This window comes from Oreochromis niloticus, linkage group LG23 (assembly GCF_001858045.2).
Source record: "Oreochromis niloticus isolate F11D_XX linkage group LG23, O_niloticus_UMD_NMBU, whole genome shotgun sequence".
In the NCBI taxonomy this organism is placed as follows: domain Eukaryota; kingdom Metazoa; phylum Chordata; class Actinopteri; order Cichliformes; family Cichlidae; genus Oreochromis; species Oreochromis niloticus.
In genome coordinates, this window is record NC_031986.2 from 27179733 (window position 1) to 27205807 (window position 26075).

The window sequence follows — 26075 nt, forward strand, 5'->3', positions numbered from 1 at the left end:
TATAAACAGATCTTTTGGAGGTTAAGTTGATTAACAGGAAAGTTGTGGTTTTTTTTTAATTTTATCTATTTATTTTTACATAATAAAACTGCTATAACACATTAATGGATAATCAGAAATGGATCAGTTCAGTTTATGGACAAGTCCCATGTCAGCTCCTCTCTGGGTATTTCCTTCCTTCTTAGAGTTTCACTTCATTTTCCTGAACCTGGGATCACATGATTGTCTCAGTCTGAAGCTCTGTAACACGGCAAGGACTCTTTAATTTTTTCTCTGCAGAAACAGCAAAAATTTGCCTTATAGTTCAAGCTAACTGGGAAACATCTGGAATTGGGAAGACGTGACAAAGGAAGCTGACCAACGATCTGTCTGACATCTTGTGCGTGAGTATGAACAGAAGCTCAGAATATGAAATCCTATTGTTGTCAAAATGTTCGAGGTATTTTCTAATTTATTTTGAAACAGTTACTAAAATGTTGATATCCTGTAACTTAAAGTGCAGAACATTTCTCCTGAATGTTTCTAGTGCTGTCTTGAAGTACTTTGTGCGTTTCAGGAAGTACTGAAAAGCGCAATCTCAGATAATGCATTCAGTATTTATGTTTGAATGTTTAAACGTTCTTTAATGTCAAGTTCTTCCCCACTTTTAACTCTGCTGATCCTGTTTGGATTGTGGATCAACTGAAATGTTAGAAAATGTTGTTCAGATGTGTTGAACTGACTGAATGTTAATGGACTGAAGCTTCCAGTCAGAGTGAATCAGTGTGTGTCAGTGAATGCATCGTGTGTGCTTCATGGCTCCATCTAGTGGACTGATAGTAGAAGTAGAGCAGCTGATGGCAGCTTCCTCTGCCTCACGCTGCTGTCTGACTGCATTCAGCTGACACTGAGAGGAAGCAGAAAAGAAGCAGCTGATATTTGGACAGCACACATGATGGAAAGGAGGATTTCAGTTGATGTGCACATGAATGATTTGTGTTTCCTCTGCAGGTGAAGGTGGAAAGTGTGTGTGAGCTGATGTGGATGTGAATTCAGCAGCATGGATCAGTGTGAGGACAGAGAGGAGGGAGTCCCTCCCTCTAAAACCACTCTGTGTGGGGAACATGAGAGCCAGACCAAAGCTCAGAGGTGAGATGAACATCTCTAACTGTCCATGACTCTTCTCCATGTCACAGCTCAGCACTCACATCACTGCTCCATCATTATTCACAGGAACCAACCTGGACCTGAACCCAGCTGTGTGTCCTTAAAGAGTGACTGGTCAAAAGCGAATATTTTAGATTTTCAAAAAACAACATTATATAATGTAAAGTAAGTGCCTCTCATTATTTAGATTGCGCTGAAAAATATCCCAGGGGGACAATTAAGTTAAATTAAACTATAATTAATTAACTGAAAAAATTGTTAACTTGTTTTTTCAAACTTTCGTTTTTCTCTTTTTCTGTTGGGCTCCATTGCAGACCAGATTTTTCTGGACCTGAACCCAGCCTTGTGTCCTTGAAGAGTGACTCATCAATGTATATCCCTGTAGGTTTTAAGGAAGCACACCATTCGGTTGCAGAAAGGTAATCTGTATCTAAATGTTGGAAGTGACTTTATATAAACAGTTTGACTGAATAAAGTCTCTGACATGTTTAATGTCAGGTCAGATCTGTTTCACACACATTTCTATATTCATGTTTAAAGTGGTGTGTGTTGGAGTTTATTTCAAAAACACAATAGTTAAAGTGTAAGGTGTAGTATCAGGTAAATTATAAGAGGTAGGAACAACATTAAGCTACTCACGCAGAGGAGAACGGCTGCTGCTGCCATCATCATCCGTCATCATTTCTGCTACGCTGACAGGGCTAGGGGCCAGGACTGTACTCTTCGGATTTTTGGGGGATGTTGCTAACTCCGGGTCTGATAACAGGCACCACACCCGCAGTAGATGTGCACGGTGTGAGGTCTCGCAGCAAGCTATCAAACAAGGCGCATTTCTCGGCTTTAAAAAAAAACAACAACAAAAAAAACGCTATGCATCGCCAGGCGTTTCATCAGATTCGAGGAGTTACCTCCTTTGCACAGTATCAGCTTAAAGCACTTGTTGCAGGCTGCTGAGTTTGCATCTTTTGCTGTGAAGTACAGCCAGACTTTGACCGCGTCGCCTTGGGCATTTTTAATCTGTAGCTCTGCTCTAAAAGAACAGCCGTACCTGGGCCCGCCTACTATCCTCGGAACCGTAAAATGCAAATCCAAAGTGTATGACATCTCAGTAAAAAAAAACGCACCGAAATGTGCACTGCTTTTCGGTCTGGTTACTACCGTTTATGTCAGAACCGGTGCCATCATGGCACCGGACACCGGTACCCATCCCTAGTCAGAAGAAAACTGGAAATGTTAGATGGGCATAAGTGAATGTTTTCGCCTTCGGGGCCAGGTTAGACATCAGCCGAGGAGGAGCTGCGCGAAAAGAGATGTGACGACATGAGTCAGTTTCAAGTCACCCCACCGGAGAAGTTCACTTTTAGGTCCGATGACTGGACAAAATGGATAAAGCGTTTGCACCTGACTCCTGAGGAGGCGAGCGATTATGGTTCGGATAAAGTTGGATGCTCACTTTGTACTTTTAGGTGCATTTACCCCCACTCTCTGGACTGGAGTGTTGGTCGGAGCGGTTTTTCCACCTACAGCCTCGGATACACACCTGTCGATCTTAAAAAGCTAAACACTGCCCTATAAACTTATCACACTCCAACACTACATGCTCAAATGTCTCCTCTAGTCCACAGAATTCACTATTCCCTGTGTCATCTTTACCCATCTTTTTAAGTGTGCTATTCAAGCCTGTGTGACCAAATCTTACTCTCGAGATTATATCCTCTTCTCTTCTATAACTTCTTCTACACTGCCCAACTATTTTCTGTGTGCTATAATAATATCTGCCTTTCCCTTCTCTGTCCCATTGTGCCTGCCACTGCTCCTTTAACTTTACCTTGATTATACTTTTCACCTTGCTTTTACTGTATTTTATGGTCATACCTACATGACTTCTTGCTGCACCTTTTGCAAACTTATTGGCCTGTTCATTGCCATCAACACCGATATGCGCAGGAATCCATAAGAAATCCACTTCTATCCCTCTGCGTTTAATTCTATACAATAAATGAAGTATATCAAAAACAATATCTTGCCTAGAGTCCGAAGACATATTACCTATACTCACTAACACGCTGCTAGAGTCCGAACAAACCAAATACCTCCCTAGTGGTGCCTCCTCCACCCAGTTCAAATCCATTAAAATGTTTAAAGGCCTTTGGGGGTTTAAAGGTTTAAATACGTAAGAGAAGATGAGGCCATATGAGACACCTCGGAGAAACATACAGCTGAACCAAATCTGAAAGAAGACACAGATTACCAAAATAAAACAGGAAGTAACAGAATACAAAACACAGAAATGCAGACTTTACATAGAGAACACAGACAATGAAAACTAAAATAAAACAAACAATATAAATAAGCTAAGATAATGAATTGACCCAGATAACTTTAACCACTTTAAACATGACCCGAGGAAATAAAAAACAACAACAAGGAAACATTTCAAAAAAATGTAAAAAACTTAAAAATACCACAAACTCACCAAGATAAATTCAGATTTATCTCGGGTGACTGGAAAATGTTTGACAGTAATAGCTAAAATTTCATAAAAGTTATGTGTTAAAAATATACGTTAGAAAGAAATATGCCTCTTCAAGACACGTATAAGTAACATATATCTTTGTATTTAGAAGAAATGGTTCTGTAATTGACTACTAATATAGATGTTTTCTGATAACTAGAAGGTGACCTGTGAAACCAGTTATAGATATAGATAGACTGCCTTGCTCTAGGGAATTTTAGCTGAAACTAATGGAAAGCTGTTGTGATAAAACCAAACTTAGCTAACATTTTCAAACAGCTGCAGGCTGAGCTGCTGATTATCAATGGGATTATCAGGACTAGTAAAAATTTACGACTAAAGGGAATCATCTGATTCACTGCTCACATTCAGACCTCACTTCATGAGCCTTTAGCTTGTGTTTGACTCTGTATGAACAGACCTGATGTAAACTAATTCTTCATGATTCCTCCACAGAGTGGACCAGGAAAGCTCAGAGGTTGCCAGAGATCAGTCTGACCGGCAGGATCATGCACATCTGGACTCCATATTTAGGGTCTGTACAGGGTGTGAGGGTTACTCAGACCATGGCTGAGATTGGTGGGTGGATGGGATGTGGGGATGTGTCTGTGAAGGTTCTCAGTCATCCAGGTCATCGTAGTCTAAGGAGCTTGGAAAGAAAAGTGTCTGGACTTCTTTAAGTTGCTTGAAGACGTTTCACCTCTCATCCGAGAAGCTTTTTCAGTTCTAGGGTCAAATGGTGGAGAGTCCTAGATCTAAGTCCTCGAAAGAGTGACCTCTTTCCAGTGTTCACATTTTGGACAGAGAAGACAGATGGTTTGAAATAGGAGTGGAAGAAGTCATCTATGTCCACTGTGAACAACCATCTTCGAACAGAGGTGGTCGCATACGACACCAACTGTCTGCCATCTATAATTCAGTTTTGAGATCTCTTCCCAGATGCCTTAACGCCCACTCATATCCTGGGCCATTTCACCTCAGGAATCACTTGGTAGGGTGGGGCTGGTTTCACAATGAGCTCACCCGAAACTTTGGCTGATCGTGACTACACCCATTTTCACACCTTGGCTTGTGTGATTAGGTAGAGGATAATTAGCGGGTCCATTGTCCCTCTTGAGGGGATTCTCCAACAGGGCTTAAATCTGGGACTCTCGACCATTTGACCCTAGAACTGAAGAAACTTCTCGGATGAGAGGTGAAACGTCTTCAAGCAACTTAAAGAAGTCCAGACACTTTTCTTTCCAAGCGTCTTAGATGTGGGTGGTAGTGTTTGTTCAAAGTCTGAATGTCCCAGGGATAGAAGCTGTTTGTGAGTCTGGAGGTGTAGGACCCGATTGACCTGAGGCATTGATCAGAGGGCAGGAGGTCAAAAAGGTGGTGGGTGGGATGCAAGGGATCCCCTGTGATGGCCCTCTTTTTCCCTACACAGGAGGGTGGCAGAGCGCAGGCAATTAGTTTTTGGGTGGTGTTAATTACCCTGCACAGCCTTCCTGTTCTCAGTTGTGGCCCCTGCATACCAAACACCCAGGCAGTAGGAGAGCACACTCTCCACTGAAGGGCTGAAGAAGGCCAGCAGCAGCTTCTGGTCCAGGTTCTGGTCCACTACAGAATACATGCCCCAAAATGTATTTTGCAACGTATTCCGTTACGTTACTCAATGAGAGTAATGTATTCTGAATACTTTGGATTACTTAATATAGTATCATGCTTTTTACAACTACATGAATGTATTATTGCTGTGTGATTTATTACTTTTACTGAAGGTTACTCGCCATATCAATTCCAACTAGACTATATAATAGCTTACTTACAACTGGGCTCGTCAGGCACTCTTTTTGGCTGGTTATTATTGTATTTACATGCTTCCATCTCCCGTTTCTGGTCGGTGACAACTTGTACTTTTTGACTCTCCTGTTTCTCCCTCCCCTGCATTCATAGACACGTAACGGGTATGGCAGTCCATTCTCCCTGCAGCACGCCCATGAGGCTACATTCTTTAGGGCTATGCCTGTAACACTCTGCCTATTGCTTTCATATTATTATTTTTAAAAATATTTCGTCACGTTATTATGTGGCCACAAGCAGAGGTGACATGGGCTGCAAAATTGAGACACAGGCATTAGAGCCTCTTAATGCGTGTTTTGTTTGGGTTTCCACTGGCGTGGAATTACCAGAAATAAAGAAGGTACAGCCTAACATATGAAACAGGAAAAGACCGTTGTGTAATCCATTTATTTTGACAAAGTAACTGTATTCTGAATACCACCTTTTTAAACGGTAACTGTAATGGAATGCAGTTACTAATATTTTGTATTTTAAATACGTGACGCCGGTACATGTACTCCGTTACTCCCAACACTGACATTAGTGCAGGAAAGTTATTCCACCTCAGTTCACAAAACAAATTTAATGAATTTATTTACAGCCCAGCTTGTCTGAGCTAGTGAAACGTGACACTGACCAGTTACTCAGAATATTCTGAGATGTAGTGGTGTTGCTTGTCTTCACGTCTGGTTATGGATTTGTCCACAACCATAATTAACATTGTAGGACACTGTGGCAATGAAGGACCTGACGACAGCAGCATTGCAGCTTTAAACATAGTGACAATAAAAAGCCATTCTATTCTGTTACAAGAACAGTGAAAAGCAGTTTGGCATCTCTCCATGTGTGTGGAGTACACAATAGCGTAAGTATTTACACAATAACAGACAAATTTACATTTACACAACAACGATATGTACAAGTTCTACATACAAGCACATACATACATACATGTATATATACACATATTTGCATCCGTACATGCATACACACACACATATTTCCAGTGTGATCAGTGATATTGCACATTGAGTGAGTGGGGGGGGTGGGGGTGGGTGCTGTTGGAACTATACTAAATAACGTTATAATAAATACAGTTTAAAGAGGTAGGGGTGTTGGTTGCATTGAAGTATAAACAGAAATACGATTTATAAATAAGGTGTAATGTCCATCAGGGTGGAGGATAATCAGACATTTTTCATTGTCTACTTTTCCAGAGTGCAGCTTTCCAGCTGCTCTGCTTCTGTAGCACACACACACACACACACACACACACAACCTCCTCAGGTCCCGACAACATCTTAAACAGGGGAGACATGATTATATGATGGGGCTAGGTGTGTGAGACAGCCTCCACTGACACCATACCCTGAACCCACCACTCTACCTTTCCCCTGCAGCTAGCCACAAACCAGAACCCGCCCCAGGCACCAATAAAGCTTATGGAAAAGTTATAACTGTCACGGCTGAAACAACTCAACCAGTGTCCTGTACACACACCACAGAGTCCAATTTGCTCACTAATGTTTTGCACTGCCGGTCTGTGGTCAGCAGGCCCAGCTGAAGCCGCAGGAGTGAGTTGAGGAGTTGTGTGATGATGATGGTGGGGGCACCATCTTTTCCGGGATGAAGTGTCGGGTGGTGTAGCAGTGACCAGCTACGGGGAAACTGCCAGTTGGTGCCGGGAATACCAAGTGGCAAGAGTCTCTAGGAAGGCCACAGAATCCTCTTTGCCCAGGCCATCCATGCCAAACAGTTCAAACTTGAAGCATGCTCTTAAATCCTTAATAATGCGAACCAGCTCCCTGACATTCAGGAAGTTCTGGGGAAAAACAGTGGAAGACAGGAAGGCATCCAAGAAGACGACTTGAATGGGTTTCTTTGGAGCATCCGCGGTGTGGATGACTGCCCGGCAGTAATCCCATAGCTGTCTGAGCAATTTCTCCTCTGTGAAAGCGCCTGAGTCTGCTGGGTCCATGCTGTGGTGGATTCGTACTGTCATGGCTGCTGGGTGGTGTTTGTGGAAAAGGACCCAAAATGCAGTCTAAGGCTGTGATGCAAGTGACTGTTTATTTACAAAGTGGCATAAACAGAAAATGAGGAGCAAAAAACTTCAAAAACCTAGACTGGGAAAACTAATAACAAAACCTAAATGCATGACACACGGGATGAGACGCAGCAAGCCACGCAGACCACCAACTTACACAGTAACGCAGACAAACCCACACTGAGCACAGACCGACACCCACTATGTCAGGGGTCGGCAACCTTTCTGATGACGAGTGCCATCTAAAATTTCCTCAGAAGTCAATGTGCCATATGATTGTATTAGCAATAAATTCAATAACGCTCTATATTAACAGTTACACACTATATAGAACAACTTTATACAATTATATTTGTTTGCAGATGTTGGCAGCTATCAGCGAATAGTTATCAGCTATTTTGAAACAAAAAAGACACTTTTTATCCATAACAGCAAATGAACTGTACAACAGAAAATGCAAATGCCATTTATGGTCTCCTCACAACAATTATAAGAAAAATAAACTGGGCCAATATGGCATGTTTGTTAATACAGAGATACACATGTTAATGTGATCTCTGGTCTCCCACTCAGAGACACAGGTCTCCGAGTGTCCAGCATTCAGACGGCTACCTGAGGACACTCTTCATGTGAGAGAAAATTTGCTCACAGATATGTAGAACCAAATACTGTCAATAATCCCTCTGCAATGCTCTGAAGATGATTAAACTTGTCACGTAGTGATGCCCAGCAGGTGAAAATGCAAGCTCCGTGAACACGCACAGCTGTTGATTCCAGCTGCGTTTGTAGTTCTCCAAACTTTGACCCCCCCAGAGTCGAGCTTTTCAGTTCAATCAGCTGCATTTCGATGTTGCATTAACTGGCATTAACTCAGCCAGTTAACTGGACTGGGACACAAAATTGGCCCGGTCATTTTGACTAGATACCGGCCCACCAGGTATTATAGGAAAAGCCATAAAGCCTTTGAATGAAAACAAACACTGTTGTGACAGTGATGTACACTGTCTTGTTGGTAAATGTATGATTTCTATAAATTTTACGTCAGATAAAAACTCTGGTTGTAAGATTCAGATAATTATTTAATAACAGCCAGACATTTTAAATGAGAATAAGTAAGAAAAGTATTTCTTAGTGCCCCCCTTTCCCTGTTAATGCCCTACCTGGCCCCCTGGCAACACTTTGCTAGATCCGCCCCTGCACAGTTACCAGCTGTCAGCTACATAGAAAAGGATCCTGGTGTTATTTGTCTCTCAGAAACAGTTCATAACTTCCCTTCAACTCATTCATGTGACCTAAAAGGTAAACCTGTTTCTCCATCACCTGTTCAGCTCTGATGATTCAGTAAGGACATCTCCTGGTTTCATCTTCATGTTTCCCTCTCACCACATATCCAAACCGATATCATGACCAGCAGCTTTTACAGCTGTGGCTCCAACAAACATCAGCTGATACTAGAAATTAATATTAAATAAATTCTAACAACAGCTTATCAAGCTTAAAGGTGCTGCTGTTGTTTAGCGCGACATCCGCTGGTTTCCCCTTTCTGGCGCAAAGTGGGCGATAAACAAACAAGAGAGAAAAGCTGATCAGCTGATCATTGATCAGTTTCATGATTGAAGTAGCAACAGGCGAGAGGAGGAGAGAATATGAGAGGAGAAGAGGCAGCTGACAGCGTAAACACAGAAAAACTCCAGCTTTGTGTCTTTTTTTTTTTTTCCATTCTAGCTGAAGTCCGGGACAAACTGTGTTCCTTTTCAGCTCAATACGAAACGTGTAATATTTTCTCTGAATACGGGACATTTCGCTTTTTACGGGATGATTGGCAACTCTACTAACTAACCTTATGAATAAAATAAAGTTCACTATTAGTAACATCATAGCACCCACCCAGCTGTATAGAAACTCCGTCATGCTAGCTAGTACGCAGTACGAGTTATTGTAACTGACTCTAAGAAGTCAGCATAACGAAAATAAACTCCACCTAAACTTGGTTTATATCTGACCCAGATAGAAGTTATGACCTGCAGTCTTACCTGAAGTTCAGTTCACCTGATACTCGGACCAGCGGCCGCTTCGGGTCTCTCCGCCTCCCCTTTCCCTCATCCACCTGCTGCCCTCTGTGGAAGCTCCGCCATAGACACCACCAAACAACTGAGTTATTTTTACACATCGGCCAGCATCTGGCCAATCCACCACCTCTCATTGTTTATACCCTTATTAAATTTGGAGAGAAGAAAAAAAAAAAAAAATTCATCGGCCCATAAAAACAAAAAAATCACCATGGCCAGTCCAGCTATGGTCTTGCCACCAGTTAACCCTTCAAGTGCGAGCTGTGGCACACTTGCCGACCCCTGCACTATATATACACACAGAAAGTAATTAGGAAATGACACACAGGAGGGAAGCACAGCTGATCCTAATTCACATGATGACAGGGAAATGGAAGCTGAACACAGTGATATCACATGTGGATCTACAAAATAAAACAGCAAGTTCTCAGACAGTTTAACAGAATACAAAATCAGAATGAAACTAGAACATGAGAAAATAATAATAATAATAATAATAATAATAATAATAATAATAATAATAATAATCACAAAACGCTGGGTCCCTGACCCAGGACCATGACAATTAGTACTTCACTGGTGTGACTTCTGAAAGTCACAGTATTTTTCAACAGCAAAGGAAAGGAAATGGAAATATTTGGGGGAATTTTAACTTGTTGATTTTTAAAAATATTACTTAAGAGATTTCCTGTTACTAGGATGTGAGGTCAAATTATAAGTAAGAGTAGTGATCATGAAGGGAAATTCTGATTGCATTTTATATGTGGTACAGTTTAAATTTTAGTTTTAGTTAGCAACCTGTTGTCTTAGAATGGAGTAGTATATAATGAACCCAACACCCCATTATTTAAGGATTATTTTTAGTGTGAGAGACACCAAAATATGATATTTGTATTGGAAACATTCTGGCTGAAGTCCAGTGTATCCAGCATGGATCTGATGTTTCACTTCATGATTTCACACTGATTGAATCATTCATATTCTATTCTATTCCAGCTGCTGGAGGAAAACATTGTTAATTTTGTAAAGAATGAGCTGAAGAAGATTCAGAAGATTCTGGGTCCAGATTACCCAGAATGCTTAGAGAGTCATGGGGAGGATGAAGACTTGTTGAAGGCTGAGAATGAAAAGCAGATGAACAGCAGCAGAGAAGCATTTGTGAAGCTCACTCTGCACTTCCTGAGGATGATGAAGCAAGCGGAGCTGGCTGATCGTCTGGAGAGCAGTAAGACGGTTACTCTAAATATTTAAAATGGTAGTAGAATAACATTACATTTGCGATCTGATATTATATATCTACCTCTGAAAGCAGAACTTGTTGATGTTTTTATTGTAAGGCTAAATCCTCTGTGTGTTCTTTAAGAAATTCCCAGCATATGCCAGAATAAACTTAAATGTGCTTTAAAGAAGAAGTTCCAGTGCATGTTTGAGGGGATCGCTAAAGCAGGAAACCCAACCCTTCTGAATCAGATCTACACAGAGCTCTACATCACAGAGGGAGGGACTGCAGAGGTCAATGGTGAACATGAGGTCAGACAGATTGAAACAGCATTCAGGAAACCAGACAGACCAGAAACAACAATCAGACAAGAAGACATCTTTAATGGCTCATCTGGAAGAGATGAACCAATCAGAACAGTGTTGACAAAAGGAGTGGCTGGCATTGGGAAAACAGTCTTAACACAAAAGTTTACTCTGGACTGGGCTGAAGGCAAAGCCAACCAGGACATCCAGTTCATATTTCCATTCACTTTCAGAGAGCTGAATGTGCTGAAAGAGAAAAAGTTCAGCTTGGTGGAACTTGTTCATCACTTCTTTACTGAAACCAAAGAAGCAGGAATCTGCAGCTTTGAAGACTTCCAGGTTGTGTTCATCTTTGATGGTCTGGATGAGTATCGAATTCCTCTGGACTTCCGCAAAACTAGAGTCCTAACTGATCCTAGAAAGTCCACCTCAGTGGATGTGCTGTTAATAAACCTCATCAGGGGGAACCTGCTTCCTTCTTCTCGCCTCTGGATAACCACACGACCTGCAGCAGCCAATCAGATCCCTCCTGAGTGTATTGACATGGTGACAGAGGTCAGAGGCTTCAGTGACCCACAGAAAGAGAAGTACTTCAGGAAGAGATTCAGTGATAAGAAACTAGCTAGCAAAATAATCTCCCACATCGAGACATCACGAAGTCTCCACATCATGTGCCACATCCCAGTCTTCTGCTGGATCACTGCTATAGTTCTGGAGGATGTTCTAAAAACCACAGAGGGAGAAGAGCTGCCCAAGACCCTGACTGAGTTGTACATCCACTTCCTGGTGGTTCAGGCCAAAGTGAAGAAGGTCAAATATGATGGAGGAGCTGAGACAGATCCACACTGGAGTCCAGAGAGCAGGAAGATGATTGAGTCTCTGGGAAAACTGGCTATTGATCAGCTGCAGAAAGGAAACCTGATCTTCTATGAATCAGACCTGACAGAGTGTGGCATCGATGTCAGAGCAGCCTCAGTGTACTCAGGAGTGTTCACACAGATCTTTAAAGAGGAGAGAGGACTGTACCAGGACAAGGTGTTCTGCTTTGTCCATCTGAGTGTTCAGGAGTTTCTGGCTGCTCTTCATGTACATCTGACCTTCATCAATTCTGGAGTCAATCTGCTGGAAGAACATCAAAAAAACACCCAGACAGAGAATCACTTCTATCAATGCGCTGTGAACAAGGCCTTGCAAAGCACAAAAGGACACCTGGATTTATTTCTGCGTTTCCTCCTGGGTCTTTCAGTGCAGACAAATCAGAATCTCCTACAAGGTCTCCTGAAACAGATAAGAATTAGTCCCCAGACAAATCAGGAAACAATTAATTACATCAAGAAGAAGCTCAGTGAGAATCTGTCTGCAGAGCAAACGATTAACCTTTTCCACTGTTTATATGAACTGAATGATCGTTCTCTAGTGGAGGAGATCCAAAGGTCCCTGAATTCAGGAAGTCTCTCTACAAATGAATTGTCTCCTGCTCAGTGGTCAGCTCTGGTTTTTATCCTACTGTCCTCTGATGACCTGGATGTGTTTGACCTGAAGAAATACTCTGCTTCAGAAGACGCTCTTCTGAGGCTGCTGCCCGTGGTCAAAGCTTCTGAAAAAGCTCTGTAAGTTTTAAACTTTTTTGCTTTAAAGATACTGCTATATTTTCACTAGCAAAGAAAAAACCAAATATCTTAAGATTCTTTTGATGTCTCACCAGACTTGGTGGCTGCAACCTCTCAGAGAGAAGCTGTGAAGCTCTTTACTCACTACTCAGCTCCCAGTCCTCTAGTCTGAGAGAGCTGGACCTGAGCAACAATGACTTGAAGGATTCAGGAGTGAAAGTGCTGTGCCGAGGACTGGAATCTCCACACTGTGAACTGGAAACTCTCAGGTCAGGGGTTCTAAAATGTTTTAATTATGGTGATTTCAAATCTGGTTTGCATTGAGTCAGACTATGAGGGAATGGGTCTACTGGAATTTTAAAGTATCTATTATTATTACTTTTGTAAAGTGGAACCTTTAGTGTTTTATTATTATTATTATTATTATTTAATTTTTATTTTCATTTTTTAAATTTTATTTTCACTACTTTGTTTTGGATTTAAATATTTCAAAGATTAGATGTTTTGTGGGCAAATTTGCTCCAAATGTTTATAATTCCTTGGATTGAATAATGATTTAAATAATCTTGTAAATTAACTTAATGTCTTCATCTGGTCAACATTTTAGTCTTTGCATAAATTTATTTATGACCAAATGCCTGTAAACTAATAACACTCCCACTAGCGTTAGTTCTACTTTATGTAGGTTTTGCTAACTGTAGACTTTAGTTTTTAAGTGCTAAATGTTACTTCATTTAAAAAAAAAAAAAAGGTAGTCAACTGCACCACACTTCTCTATGAGTATGTCATGTATCTGCAGCCTGTCAGGATGTATGATCACAGAAGAAGGTTGCTCTTTGCTGACAAAAGCTCTGAGCTCCACTTCCTCACGTCTTAAAGAGCTGAAGCTGAGCTACAATCATCCTGGAGATGCAGGCGTGACTCTGCTTGAGCAACTGAGACTGAAACCTCTCAGGTATGGAGAGACTTGTTTGTAGCCAAAGATGATGTCTAATAGAGGAGAACTTTTTTTCTTTACTCTTAATATACCTAGTAGAGTAGACAACAGAGTCTACTGACAGTAGCAACATGACACAGAAAATAAAAACATGTACAGAATATATTCATTTATTTATATATATATATATATTTAAACTCCTTTAATTATACTTTAAGTGTTTAAGTAATTGGTTAGTCTGTATTGCTCTTCACAATCCGTATTGCTCTCTTTCCTTTGTTTTGCTTAACTCCTGTTTCTCCGTTTGGTGTTTCCTTTCTTTCTCCACAGTCACTCTTGTTCCCATGTCTGTTTCTCCCAGTGTCATACCTTTTTGTCTTAGTGTTTGTGTTCATAGTTATCATACTTCCTGTTTTATTTTGACTGTTTAGTTTTGGTTCACCTGCTCTGTCATTCCAGCTGTGTTCTCCCCTGTTTTCCATCCGCTATCCTCTGTGTACTTATGTCCTCTGTCTTCCTCTGCTTGGTGTCACGTTGGCCTCATTGCTCTGTGTTTCAATGTCCTCCTTGTTTCCCTCTTTTGATTGTATCTCCTAAACTCAGAAAAAGAGCACTATTGAACACTAACTTTATTTTGGCAGATATTAGAAAGCCAAAGTTCATTACACGCAGTGAGAAAAAGTAAATGTGGAAAATATTATAGGCGGGAGTTTTCTTCTAACATGTGGTACTAATAAATGGCACATGTGGACTATTCCATCCTGACCAAAGCACCTCCCTAAAAGTAATGAGTTGGGGAACTAAAGGGTCATACAAATTTATCTTTACATGAAATGCTCTTCAATACACATATGGATTAAAGTGTATATCTGAAAATCTTGGCTGTTCCTTTATCAGTGTCTAACAGTATGAGAGCGATGTAATGTCCATGTGTGCATGCTGAAAGAGACTGTGCTGGTCTGACCCCCCTCCTCCTTTCAGGGTGGAGCCTGCTGGAGTCCGATGGTTGAGACCAGGTCTGAGGAAGTGTAAGTGTGTTTTTAATGTGATTCATGAAAACAAAGCAGCTCACATTCAACCATCGTCAAACTGTCACATCACTCATTCACATCTCTGATGTCAGGAGTCATCATCAAAATGTCAATCAATGAACAGATGATGGATCAATAACTGCAGCTGGATTGTGTTTGTTCTCTCCATCAGATTCCTGTCAACTCACAATCGACACAAACACAGTACACACAAACCTCAAACTGTCTGACAACAACAGGAAGGTGACACGTGTGAAGGAGGATCAGTCATATCCTGATCATCCAGACAGATTTGATGGTGATTGTCAGCTTCTATGTAAAGATAGTGTCACCAGTTGCTGTTATTGGGAGGTAGAGTGGAAAGGAGAGGTTTATATATCGGTGAGTTACAGAAGAATTTCAAAAAAAGGAGACAGTAAGGTCTTTGTCTTTGGAAGGAATGATCAGTCCTGGTGTCTGTTCTGCTCTGATGTTAAGGGTTACTCTGTCTTACACAACAACACAGAAACATATCTGCAATCCTCCTCCTCTGTCTCTAACAGAGTAGCAGTGTATGTGGATTATCCTGCTGGCACTCTGTCCTTCTACAGAGTTTCCTCTGACACTCTGATCCACCTCCACACCTTCAACACCACATTCACTGAACCTCTTTATCCTGCATTTACAGTCTGGTTTCCTGGTTCTTCAGTGTGTCTGTGCTGAGTTGAGTGTAAAGAGTGTCCTCCTGTTAGAGAAAAACACTGACTGTTGAAAAGATAGTTCAGTCTATACATGTCTGTCTCTTTCAGTCAGAAACACAGTTTCAGATAATCAGTCAGTTGTAACTATTCTAAATGATTCCTTGTAAACGTCTTCCTCTTCAGCCCTTTAAAGGTGGAAGCTACAATTATTTCAGGATCCACATGTTGTTTTTCTGTTTTTTTACACTCAAAGCTTCACATTGAATATTGGTATGTTGTTATTGGTTGGTTTATGACACCAACTGTCTGCCATCTATAATCCAGTTTTGAGATCCCTTCCCAGATGCCTGCGCAAATTTGCGCAGGATAGTAAACCTAGTGTTAATGCCCACTCACATCCTGGGCCATCTGATCTCAGGAAATCACATGATAGGGTGGGGCTAGGTTTCACAATGAGCTCACCCGAAACCTTGGCTGATTGTGACCTACACCCATTTTCACACATTGGCTTGTGTGATTAGGTAGATGATCAATAGGGAGTCCATTGTCCTTCTTGGAGGGACACTCCCACAGGGCTTAAATCTGGGACTCCCCACCATTTGACCCTAGAACTGAAGAAGCTTCTCAGATGAGAGGTGAAACGTCTTCAAGCAACTTAAAGAAGTCCAGACTCTTTTCTTTCCAAGCTTTTCCAATGCATTCTCTTGGCAGAGAGTTTTGAGTTTTGTTCAAAAAAGAATAACTTTATATAGGAACAAAATATATATCACATATGCAGGACACCTTCTTAAACTAGTTTTTAAAAAAAAAAAAATAACAAACCTAAAAAGATACACTAGGTACTAGATACATCTTCTAATGAGTTTTGGCAAACAACCATTTGACTAACATGTGTGTCTCACCTGCTCTTGTTCCATCTCTGCTCTGTCCTCATTCTCCTTTTCCCTCTCTGCTCCTCTCTCTCCCTCTCTGTTCCTCTCTCTCCCTCTCTGCTCCTCTCTCTCCCTCTTTGTGCTGACAATCAAGCCAAACACCAACATCATCAAATATACAGTTGAAACCAGATATTTACATACTCTTCAGATAAAAACACAAACGCTTTTTTTAAATGGTAAATCATTAATCAGACTAAATGTTTATTTTTTTTGATTGAAAAATATAAAAAACATATTTGTTAAATTTAAGAGTAAAGAGAGAAATTGTCTGTATTTCTTAATTGTAAATGGCACCAAATTGTGTTCAAAATTCAGCCACACTTATGGAGCTCCACAATTCTTTTCCTGGTGTTTTGGTTGATATCTCTTGATTTTCCCATGTCAAAGAAACAGGCTCTGTGTGTTACCTTATATGCATCCACAGGTGTGCCACCAATTTACTCACATGGACTCTACTATCCTATCAGAAGCTTCTTCAGCTCAGAATGGAATCGTCTGGAGTTTTCTTATTAATTAACAATAAACTTAGTGTATATGTACTCCTAAATTTGATGAAAGTGATAAAAAAGAGCGCGCTCTCTCTCTTTATTCTGACATTTAACTAAATCAGGGCAGAAGTCCAGTAATAGAATCAAATGTCCCAGTAGTTACCAGATGGAACCCACCTGAGCACAATGACAGTCAGAACTCATTCTACAAGCTGAAGATGAGGGAAGAAACACCTGCCTGTCACCTCCTACCGACAAAACTCAAACATTAGAATAAACTAGCTCACTGGCCATTATGGTGTCTTAATTTGATATTTTTGTTCTCTCTTGGCTGACTAAACCGTGTAAGTCCTACAATGGCCACGATAGCAAAGATGTACTAGCGATGTAGCAAGGACAGGTACTTGAATTAGGAGGCCTACAAAAAACAGAATTCAGTTGACAGCAATCTGTAATCTATTGACATCTCGTGGTGAGAGTTTACAGACTGTACAATAAAAGAATTTGATCAGCACCAAAAGCTCCTTTAAAGCCCAAATGGGCAAAAGATGGCCTGATGCCCAGAAATGGCTCAGGGACTATTTCAATCCAACTAAATACAATTCCAAATAACACGGAAAATTATATCATAGTGTAACATAGTTAAATAGAATCAAAGTTAAATCCCGCTAAATGGGACATTGGCGCCACCTACTGTTGTAAAAGTCACCCTGCAACATTCACAAAGGGCAAGGGATTCTGGGTAATCGTCAGAATAATGGAGGATCGAGGTAAGGAATGCGCAAATGTCGTGGGGAAGAAAAATCATGTTGCAGGTTGTTAAAGTAATATAATCTGATCCGATTATTTTCTGTTGTTTATACATCATTTGTTGCGGGTCATTTCTCCAGTCTTTATGTTGAATTGAGTGCACGTTTATGTGAGATTTCTTTATTGGGAAGAGAGGAAAAAAATGGGAGCATAGTTAGCTAACTCTGTTGTTGCTTTCCCATTTAGATCTTGTGCTGATTGCCCACAACATTAAAAGAGAGCATTCTAACCATTGCCTTTTTGTTGTGAATGCAGGTATGTGACTGTGCCACACTGTTTAGAGAATTCACATTGTTTCATGTACAGCTTTGAAATATATTTCTATATTCCTTTCATTTCGGAAATTTAACATGCAATGTTAATGGTGTTGAGCTTTTTCTATTTTGGTTGTATAAATTTACCACTATACGATCACACTGCAAGTGGAAATGTAATCCTCAGAATAATGGAGGATTCCCGCGAGATCTTGTGCTGATTGCCCACGACATTAAAAGAGAGCATTCTAACCATTGCCTTTTTGTTGTGAATGCAGACCAGAGAAGACACTACACAGAGGTCACCATAGCACCTGTTAGAGCTTCCACATTTGCTACATTCACAGTTCAGTAATGTGGAACCTGGTTGAGTTGCAAAAGCTTCACTGAATAAAGCTGAAACTCATCACTGTTACTTAAATTCTGGACTTTAGTAAAATTTTAGCACTTTTAAAGTATTTGTATTTTACTTCAGAATCAGCAATACCCACTTCAGCTACAGTAGCAGTTAAGTTACAGAAAGCTGGATCTGGATTAAATATAAATCACGTGTATTTCCAGAAATCTTTCCCTGACTGCACACAATAATGCAGTCAAAAGGCTTTTTTTGTGCCAGTGCTGAAATTGCAGCTCTATTGTCCACTAGAAACAGGCTCCATAAGTGAGTCAGTCCTTTGGGATTACTTTACTAAAAGTTGCAGAATTATAGCAGAAGAAAACATGTTTATAGCTTGATACAAAAACAGTCTTGGTCCTTAACGCTAACTTCTCCCTCTGTAGCTGTAAGGTGGGTGAATCTTTTTGCAACTCACCTGTTTGATTTTATTAAAGCTTAAAGTTGGGGCTGTGGTCACTTCAATTGACAGGTGTGCTGACAGTTCTCAGGATCATGAACTGAATATTTTTCAGGGATTTTGAGCATTGAAGATGTAACATTAATCTGTTGGAATGCATAGCAAGCATTTTGTCCACCATTGTCTGACAGTTTCTAAGTCACACACACGAAGGTAAACTCTTCTGAATCTTGAGATGTAGCTGTGCTCTCCGGTTGCTCTGGAACCATGAGACTTTCTGCATCTATCTGAATCTGATCAACATTTCTACGCCAGACTGAGTTGGCTCCAACATTTATGATGTATGTCAGCGGTCTGGTCCATGACAGAATCATGCCAGACTGCCTTTTCTGACTTGGGTCTCTGTAGTCTCTGGCAAGTGTCCATTTGTTGCAGGATGATGGAGGGCTGAAGTGATATATCGTACTCCGTTACTCCTAAGGAAACGCTGGAACTCCTCTCCAGTAAACTGACAACCATTGTCACTTACGAGCTGTCGTGGCAGACCTGTGCGTGCAAACACTGACCGAAGTCTATTGATCGTGCTGGCAGCCGTTGCTTGCTTTACGGGGAAGATTTCTGGCCACTGTGAGTGAGCATCAACCACAACCAGGAACATTTGGTCCATAAATGGGCCAGCATAGTCTATATCAGGGGTCAGCAACCTTTAACACCCAAAGAACCATTTGGACCCGGTTTCCACACAAAAGACAAAGCTGGGAGCCGCAAATACTTTTTGACATTTAAAATGAAGATAACACTGTATATATTGTTTTTTACCTTTATGATTTGTGTAAACAACTAAAGTGTGTTGCTTATGAAATCAGTGAAGTGCTACAGAGAAAATTACGTTTTATTTATGTAATTAACACATTCTGAACTCTTAAAGAAATATAACAAAAAGGAAAGACACCTAGTGGAAGGTCTCTTAACCCTCTATTGCACGACTTCTTAATTATGGGGGAAATATTAATATTTCACCCTATTTTGGGGGAGCTTTAGGGTCCGTAATAATATATAAATCATAAAATTTGACACCCCCCAAACTGATATTGGTTTGTTGCTTCAAGGCAACATTGTGCGATAAGGGCAATCAAACACCAAGTTATTCTATAATAAGTTTTATTAGTACAGCAAGAATGAATAAATAAACAAACAACAAATAAACAATCTAAACATTTCACAGAACAATAAAACACCAAAATACATCCAACATTTGACCCCAACCCCATGCACGTGCATGCGCACAGACACACACACACACACACACACACACACACGCATTGTGTTTTCATCACTTCTGGTGACATTACATTAACTTATGTTCATTTCCTGGAGACTTATCGTGACCCTACCCATCACAAGTCCCTGCCTGAACCTTACCCTAACCCTGACTCAAGTCTTAATGATTTACCTTGCAATTTGTCCCCATAAAGTAGGCGAGACCTCACAATGTGAGTGTAAACAGATTTGTGTAAGTAATACATGTCAACACACACACACACACACACACACACACACACGCACACACACACACACACACACACACACACACGCACACACACACAATTACTTTACCAACTGACCCCTGAGCTTCCTAGTATCCCTCAAACCTGATTCAGGGATCCACTCCTCCATGTCACTGTTACTCCTTAAAAGCTCACCGTCCTCACTTTCTAAGGGAATCTGCCTAACTGCACATTCCCTTGGTTTCCTTCCATAAAAGGTTTTTACGTTCATGTCCTGTAATTATCAGTAGATTGTAAAGTAAAAAACATTGACTTTGATCATATAAATGCACACAAACACATCTCTACACAGATATGCTAATGCATTATATAGAAAAAAAATAGAGGCAACAAATGAAAATTAACAGTTTTGCTGTATAAATAAATTTTAAAAAGAACAAACAATCAAATATACTTCTTAACATATTCATGCACATGCAAGGATATTTATACACATTTATTTCACTATAAACCTGTAAAATAGTGATCCTTATCTTACCTCCTAATGGAGCTTGCAGAAAGGGGGAGGGGAGGGGTCCCCCCCCCCACCTTCAACTCATCATTTCATTGGACAGAGATGTGCCTGGTAGCAGTATTTGAAAAAAAAAAAAATTTTTTTTTTTGAAGGGCCAGTGTGAGACATGAAAATGTGGTTTGTTGTCTCAGGGCAATGCTATGCAGTAGAGCAGGGGTGTCCAAAGTCCGGCCCGCCCGCGGTCCATTTTTAATTGGCCCTCAAGTAATTTTATAAATAGAATAGAAAATGGCCCGCACTTCAACTTTTGCTTGAGTGTATTGCACTTCTTCGTTTTAACACCAGGGGGAGCTACTCTTGATCAAGCCAGTTGCTCTACCAAAAAGGACAATCACAGAAGAAATTCACCCCCAAGTTACCAAACATGGCAGAACCAAAGAAGCGAAAGGTAGAAAGTGAGTGCAGAAAATTTCAGACACGGTGGGAGAGTGAATATTTCTTCAAAGAATTAAAGGGGAAGTGTGTCTGTTTGATCTGCACTGAAACTGTGGCAGTTATGAAAGAGTATAATGTACGACGTCATTATGAAACCAAACATCAGGCCTATGCATCCTACACTGGTGCTGAGGGAGAGCAGAAATTAAAGCAAAGGGTAGCTATCCTGCGGGGTCAGCAACAGTATTTTTTTTCGTGCTCAAATTGTCCAGGAAAAGGCTCCAATAGCAGCTATGAGGTCGCCCAACTCATCGCAAGACATGGCAAGCCTTTTTCAGATGGAGACCTCATAAAACACGACCTCGTTAAAATCACCGAAATAATGTGCCCGAAATAAGTGCAGGACTTCAACAACGTCAGCATGTCCAGAAATCCAGTTGTGCCACGCACTGAAGACTGTCAGCCAACATTAAACTGCAACTGTCTGATAAAGCTGTGCTTTTGATTTTTACTCCATCGCATGCGATGAGAGCACCGATGCCACAGACGCCGCACAGCTGCTAATTGTTTTTTGCGGGGAGTGGACGAGAGCACGAGCACTTTAGGTGAGTAAAAAATATATTCCACAGTACCCGTGTGTTAATATGCAGGTACACATGCTTCAAATATCAATAATGTGCATCAATTCTGTCACTACCCTGCTTTTGCGCACCACTATCTTACATGCGTTTTTCTTGTTAACACACAGAGTACACACCGCTGTGCACAGCGCACGCACACGCAAAGTCAGCTGATCTCATCTGATGCAGATCTGCTCCCTGATCAAGTGACATTTGTCCGGACTTTTGGCACGAGTGGCGTACGAGGAGCACCGCAGCTGGATGTCCCGATTTACATACCCAGCGCAGCTGATACTCATCAGAATAATTCACTAAAATTATATGCACTCCTGTTATTAAGTCCAGTTCAGTCTGTTAATGTTGATAACCGTTTCAAACGAACGTTAACAGGTGTGTTGCTAAGTCTAAGAACTTAAATAACAAGCTTGAAATGTACCCGTCCCATTTTCCCCTTTATTGTTTTTTCTCTGTGCTGTAAATCTTCTGTCCAAGAAGAAATCTGCTGCTGTTCTGAGAATGAGCTACCAAAGCTTTTTTCTGAATAAATCAATAAAGATCCATTTATGGAAAGCTGTGATGAAGGCAGTTTTGTCTTTAATTATATTCAACAATATAAGACATTTGACCACTTTTAAATGATTTTTCTAACTTTAATACACTACAGTTAAGGTTATATACCTAATTTCTAGTAAGTGGCCCAGCCCCTCCTATATTTTTATGTATGTGGCCCTCAGTGAAAAAAGTTTGGACACCCCTGCAGTAGAGGGTTAAATGAATTTAAAAGCTGAACTTAAACATTTAGCAAACAAAAACTGTTGTGAGCCGCTACCCTTATATCGCCGTTGGGCTTTTGGAGCATAGCAGAGCCTTGACCTGAATTTTAAAAAATAACTGGAAAAAAAGCACTATGGTACTAAAAAATGAATATGCATAAATATTTATTTTACCTGGTTAATATATGTAGCGGGGCGTGGTCTGCATTGCCGCTGCAGGGGAGGCAGACACACCTGAGGCATCCGCTATCACGCCTTGCCACCTTAAAGTCTGTGCTATCTATGCTGTTGTGTTGGTATGTGTCAGGCTGTGAGCTGAAAAGCTATAACTGGCTGCATGCGTACAGCAACCGTGTGTGAAAAGTGGTCAATAAAGACCACGGTCTGCCGTGGTATGTTTACAATGGAACTTCTGTTCCTGAACCTCTGCACACACCGTTACGCAGGACTGTAAGCTGTCGTCTGTGAGGCGTGAGCGGTGTTTTTTTTTTTAAAAAACATAGTTCATGGTGGAGAATAGCTGCTGACATAATGTGGATCCGAAGAGCCATACTTGGCCTACTTGGTGTTAAAAGTCTCGATAAATGCACGGCGTTTCGGCGACTATACCAGTGTGATGCTTATTTTGAGCGATGAAAAAAATTTAATATAATTTTATTTTTATATTTCAAGATCACAATAATCTTCCAATTTAGAACTACAAGTTAAAAAAGAACTAACACAAATAAAATACCATACCAAAATACGATACCAAATCCTAGTCTGTACTGATATAGGCCTTTGTGAGTGTTTATCACCTTATATTCCCCGATTGTCTCTTCTACTTCCATCTGAAGATAAACCTGAGCAAGGTCAATTTTCAAAAAGTGTTTGCATCCTGCCACTGCTGTGAATATGTCTTCTATCCGTGAAAGTGGGTACTGATCTATGTGGAGAACTGGGTTCACTGAAACCTTAAAATCACCACATTTGCACACACTATCACTTGCTTTCTTGCTTACTGATACTATTGGTGTAGCCCAATCTGACCATTCCACCTTGGTGAGTATTCCTTGTTCTTCCTAGAGTTGGAGCTCTGCTTCGACTTTGGGTCATAAAGCACAAGGTACTTTGTGAAACCTTGTGAAAATCTTGGTTTTGCATTTTCCTCCAGTATGATCTGTCCTTTAATATTTTTCAGGGTGCCGATTCCATCTTTTAACACCTGTGCATGGTTATTAAGTATCTGTTTCAGTCTTTTATCCACAGAATCTGCACTCAGGCCTCGTGCCAGTCTCATTGACTTTATTTCTTTCAAGTTGAGGTGGATGTGTTTCAACCAGTCATGCACAACTAATGGCACACCTCCATTTTTCAGAACATAAAGTTCCAGGTTGCATTTATTTTTCTCATATTTTACTTTCACTTTAGTTTTTCCAGAGGAGCTATTCTTTCACTGTGTGTTTTCTGTTTCACTGAGGTGTGTTTTAGTTTCAGATTGGGGAATTTGTCTCTGTAATCTTTATGAGATCAGTGAGAGGGCAGACCCAGTGTCCAGTTCCATCTGTAACTCAACCTCTTGTAATTTTGGTGTGAGCCATATTGCATCATTATCTTTCTCTTGTATTGTGTACAGCTCCAGGCATGCCAAATCCTCCTGAGAATCATTTGAGTCCGTCTCATTTACTTCATGCAGCCTTCTGTCACTTTTCCACATTTTTTTTTCATCACACTGCCTTGATTTGCACATTTTCTGTATATTCCCCTTTTTGTTACATTGCAGGCATTCTTAATCTTTAAACCAGCAATTAGCAGCATCATGTGACTTCTTGCCGCATTTGAAGCACTTCTGTAATTTATCATTGCGCTGCGGATACATTTTATTTACAGAACACGGCTCTGTGCATTTTCTCTGGAGCTCTCCTGCATCTTTTGCCGCTGTCTCCATAGATATAGCATATCTCTAATGCATGGTGCAACGTGAGGTTATCATCTGTGAGGAGTCTGTGAAGCAGTCTCTCAGCACATCTGACAGCCCCTCCCCGAACTGACAGTGCTCCGACAGCCACCGGAGTTCCGCGATGTACTCTGATGTGGACTCAGTCTTTAGTTGATTTCGTTTATGAAATCGGAACTGTTCGGCTATAACCAGTGGCTTTGGTTGGAAATGTTTTTGGAGCACTTCTGTGATCACCTTGAAACTTTTGTCAGCTGGTTTGCTGGTGTGATGAGGCTGCGCAACTCTCAGTAATACAGCAACTTTCCTCTCATTCTCTCATCCTCTACTTTGTTAGCCAGACAATATTGTTCACCTTTCTCTACATATGTTGTCCAATCCTCTGTGCTGTTATCGAAAATGTACATTTGTCCAACACCTCCTGACATTTTCTTGGTGCCTTTATGCGTGCCTCAAGTAAAAGAATTGATGTTACTCACGTCCTCTCTGCAGTTCACTCGCTAGGCAGGTGAGTTACCATCCACACGGAGGGTTAGTTGTTTTCTTTCCGTATCCTTTTTCGTATCTTTTGGCCACTTTCACAAGGATTTCCCCCTCTCTGTCGTCCAGTGCACATCCGGGATCCGTTTTAACCTCGTCGCCAGTCTGTTATGTTCTCTCTTATAACTTAATTGGCAACGTAACAACACGTTTTTTGTGGAAAGGACCTTACTTTATTTAACATGTTGTGGAAGGGGCACAGGGATATCCATGTGCACACACCACACTTGGTGTTCTCTCGCTTATAACAGAAAGTAGTACCAATAAACAATATATTGCTTTTACTACATAACAAAGTTGTATCTTGGTTCAAAATTGACTGCTTCCAAGCTTTAAATCCTGCCACAAGCAGCACTTATGTCTGATAAAATAGTCTTTCGTTGTGTTTTATGCATTCCAGAATATATAAAAAACCATGTTCAGTTCCTTCTAAGGCTCTCTTCTTATTTAGTTGGATTTTATGTTCTTGTGTTTCTCTTAAGTGTGTGAAACTCAGTCTTTTTAAGGGATAAATCCTTCTTGAAGCTACATATTAGTGTTATACGTGAAATTAGTGATGATATTTAAATGTTTTTGTCTAAATGAAAGTAGTGTAATAAAAAGCACATACTGCACAGAGTGTAGTGATATAATTTATGAAAGTTTAAAATTAATGTGGACATATTGTTTTCATTTGCAGTTCCATATTTTTATTCTTGAATTTTCCTAAATTGATTTTGCATGGTTCACATTTCAAAATAATCCTTCTTGACCTCAGACTGAGCTTTGGTGCTGCCCCTCAGTTTATAACTAATTGTTCTAACTCCTCCCTTTGACACAGCCTGTTTTCTATGCTCTTTGGTTGGCCCTCATAAACACATAATGTTGGATGTATTTTAATTTTATACTAAATTTTGTTGTGATTCTTCCTGATTTTTTTCTTGTACGTTGCTTTCTGACTATTCATGTGTAAATAAACTTTAATTTCATGGTTTCACAAAGAAAGGTGAGTAGAACACTGACATTTTTCTTTCAACTTTTCTTTAAATTGTGGCAAAAAACAAAAATATACAAATGGAGCAGATGCAGGCAAAAGTCAAATTGAA

At 40.5% G+C, this 26075-nt stretch overlaps 2 protein-coding genes across 2 annotated transcripts; both read left to right on the forward strand.

Annotated features, from left to right (window-relative positions):
- The first annotated feature begins 1074 nt into the window (after positions 1–1074).
- On the forward strand, positions 1075–20923 carry LOC102080998 (protein NLRC3). Its single transcript, XM_025903452.1, has 7 exons — positions 1075–1128; positions 1213–1311; positions 1461–1565; positions 4118–4196; positions 10598–10826; positions 10965–12211; positions 20802–20923. The coding sequence occupies exons 3-7, from the start codon at positions 1516–1518 to the stop codon at positions 20847–20849; spliced, it is 1653 nt and encodes a 550-aa protein (XP_025759237.1). The 5' UTR covers positions 1075–1128; positions 1213–1311; positions 1461–1515; the 3' UTR covers positions 20850–20923.
- LOC112843957 (neoverrucotoxin subunit alpha-like) lies at positions 13021–16366 on the forward strand. The gene is made up of 3 exons (XM_025903455.1): positions 13021–13690; positions 14654–14700; positions 14876–16366. The coding sequence occupies exons 1-3, from the start codon at positions 13512–13514 to the stop codon at positions 15403–15405; spliced, it is 756 nt and encodes a 251-aa protein (XP_025759240.1). The 5' UTR covers positions 13021–13511; the 3' UTR covers positions 15406–16366.
- Positions 20924–26075: the final 5152 nt, after the last annotated feature.

Coding starts and splice junctions, on each gene's coding strand:
- LOC102080998 (XM_025903452.1), top strand. CDS start 1,516: ATGTATATCCCTGTAGGTTTTAAGGAAGCACACCATTCGGTTGCAGAA. Junction 1,566..4,117: donor CACCATTCGGTTGCAGAAAG/GTAATCTGTATC, acceptor ATTCCTCCACAG/AGTGGACCAGGAAAGCTCAG. Junction 12,212..20,801: donor AGTTTCTGGCTGCTCTTCAT/GTACATCTGACC, acceptor TGTGCCTGGTAG/CAGTATTTGAAAAAAAAAAA.
- LOC112843957 (XM_025903455.1), top strand. CDS start 13,512: ATGAGTATGTCATGTATCTGCAGCCTGTCAGGATGTATGATCACAGAA. Junction 13,691..14,653: donor CTGAGACTGAAACCTCTCAG/GTATGGAGAGAC, acceptor TCCTCCTTTCAG/GGTGGAGCCTGCTGGAGTCC. Junction 14,701..14,875: donor GAGACCAGGTCTGAGGAAGT/GTAAGTGTGTTT, acceptor TCTCTCCATCAG/ATTCCTGTCAACTCACAATC.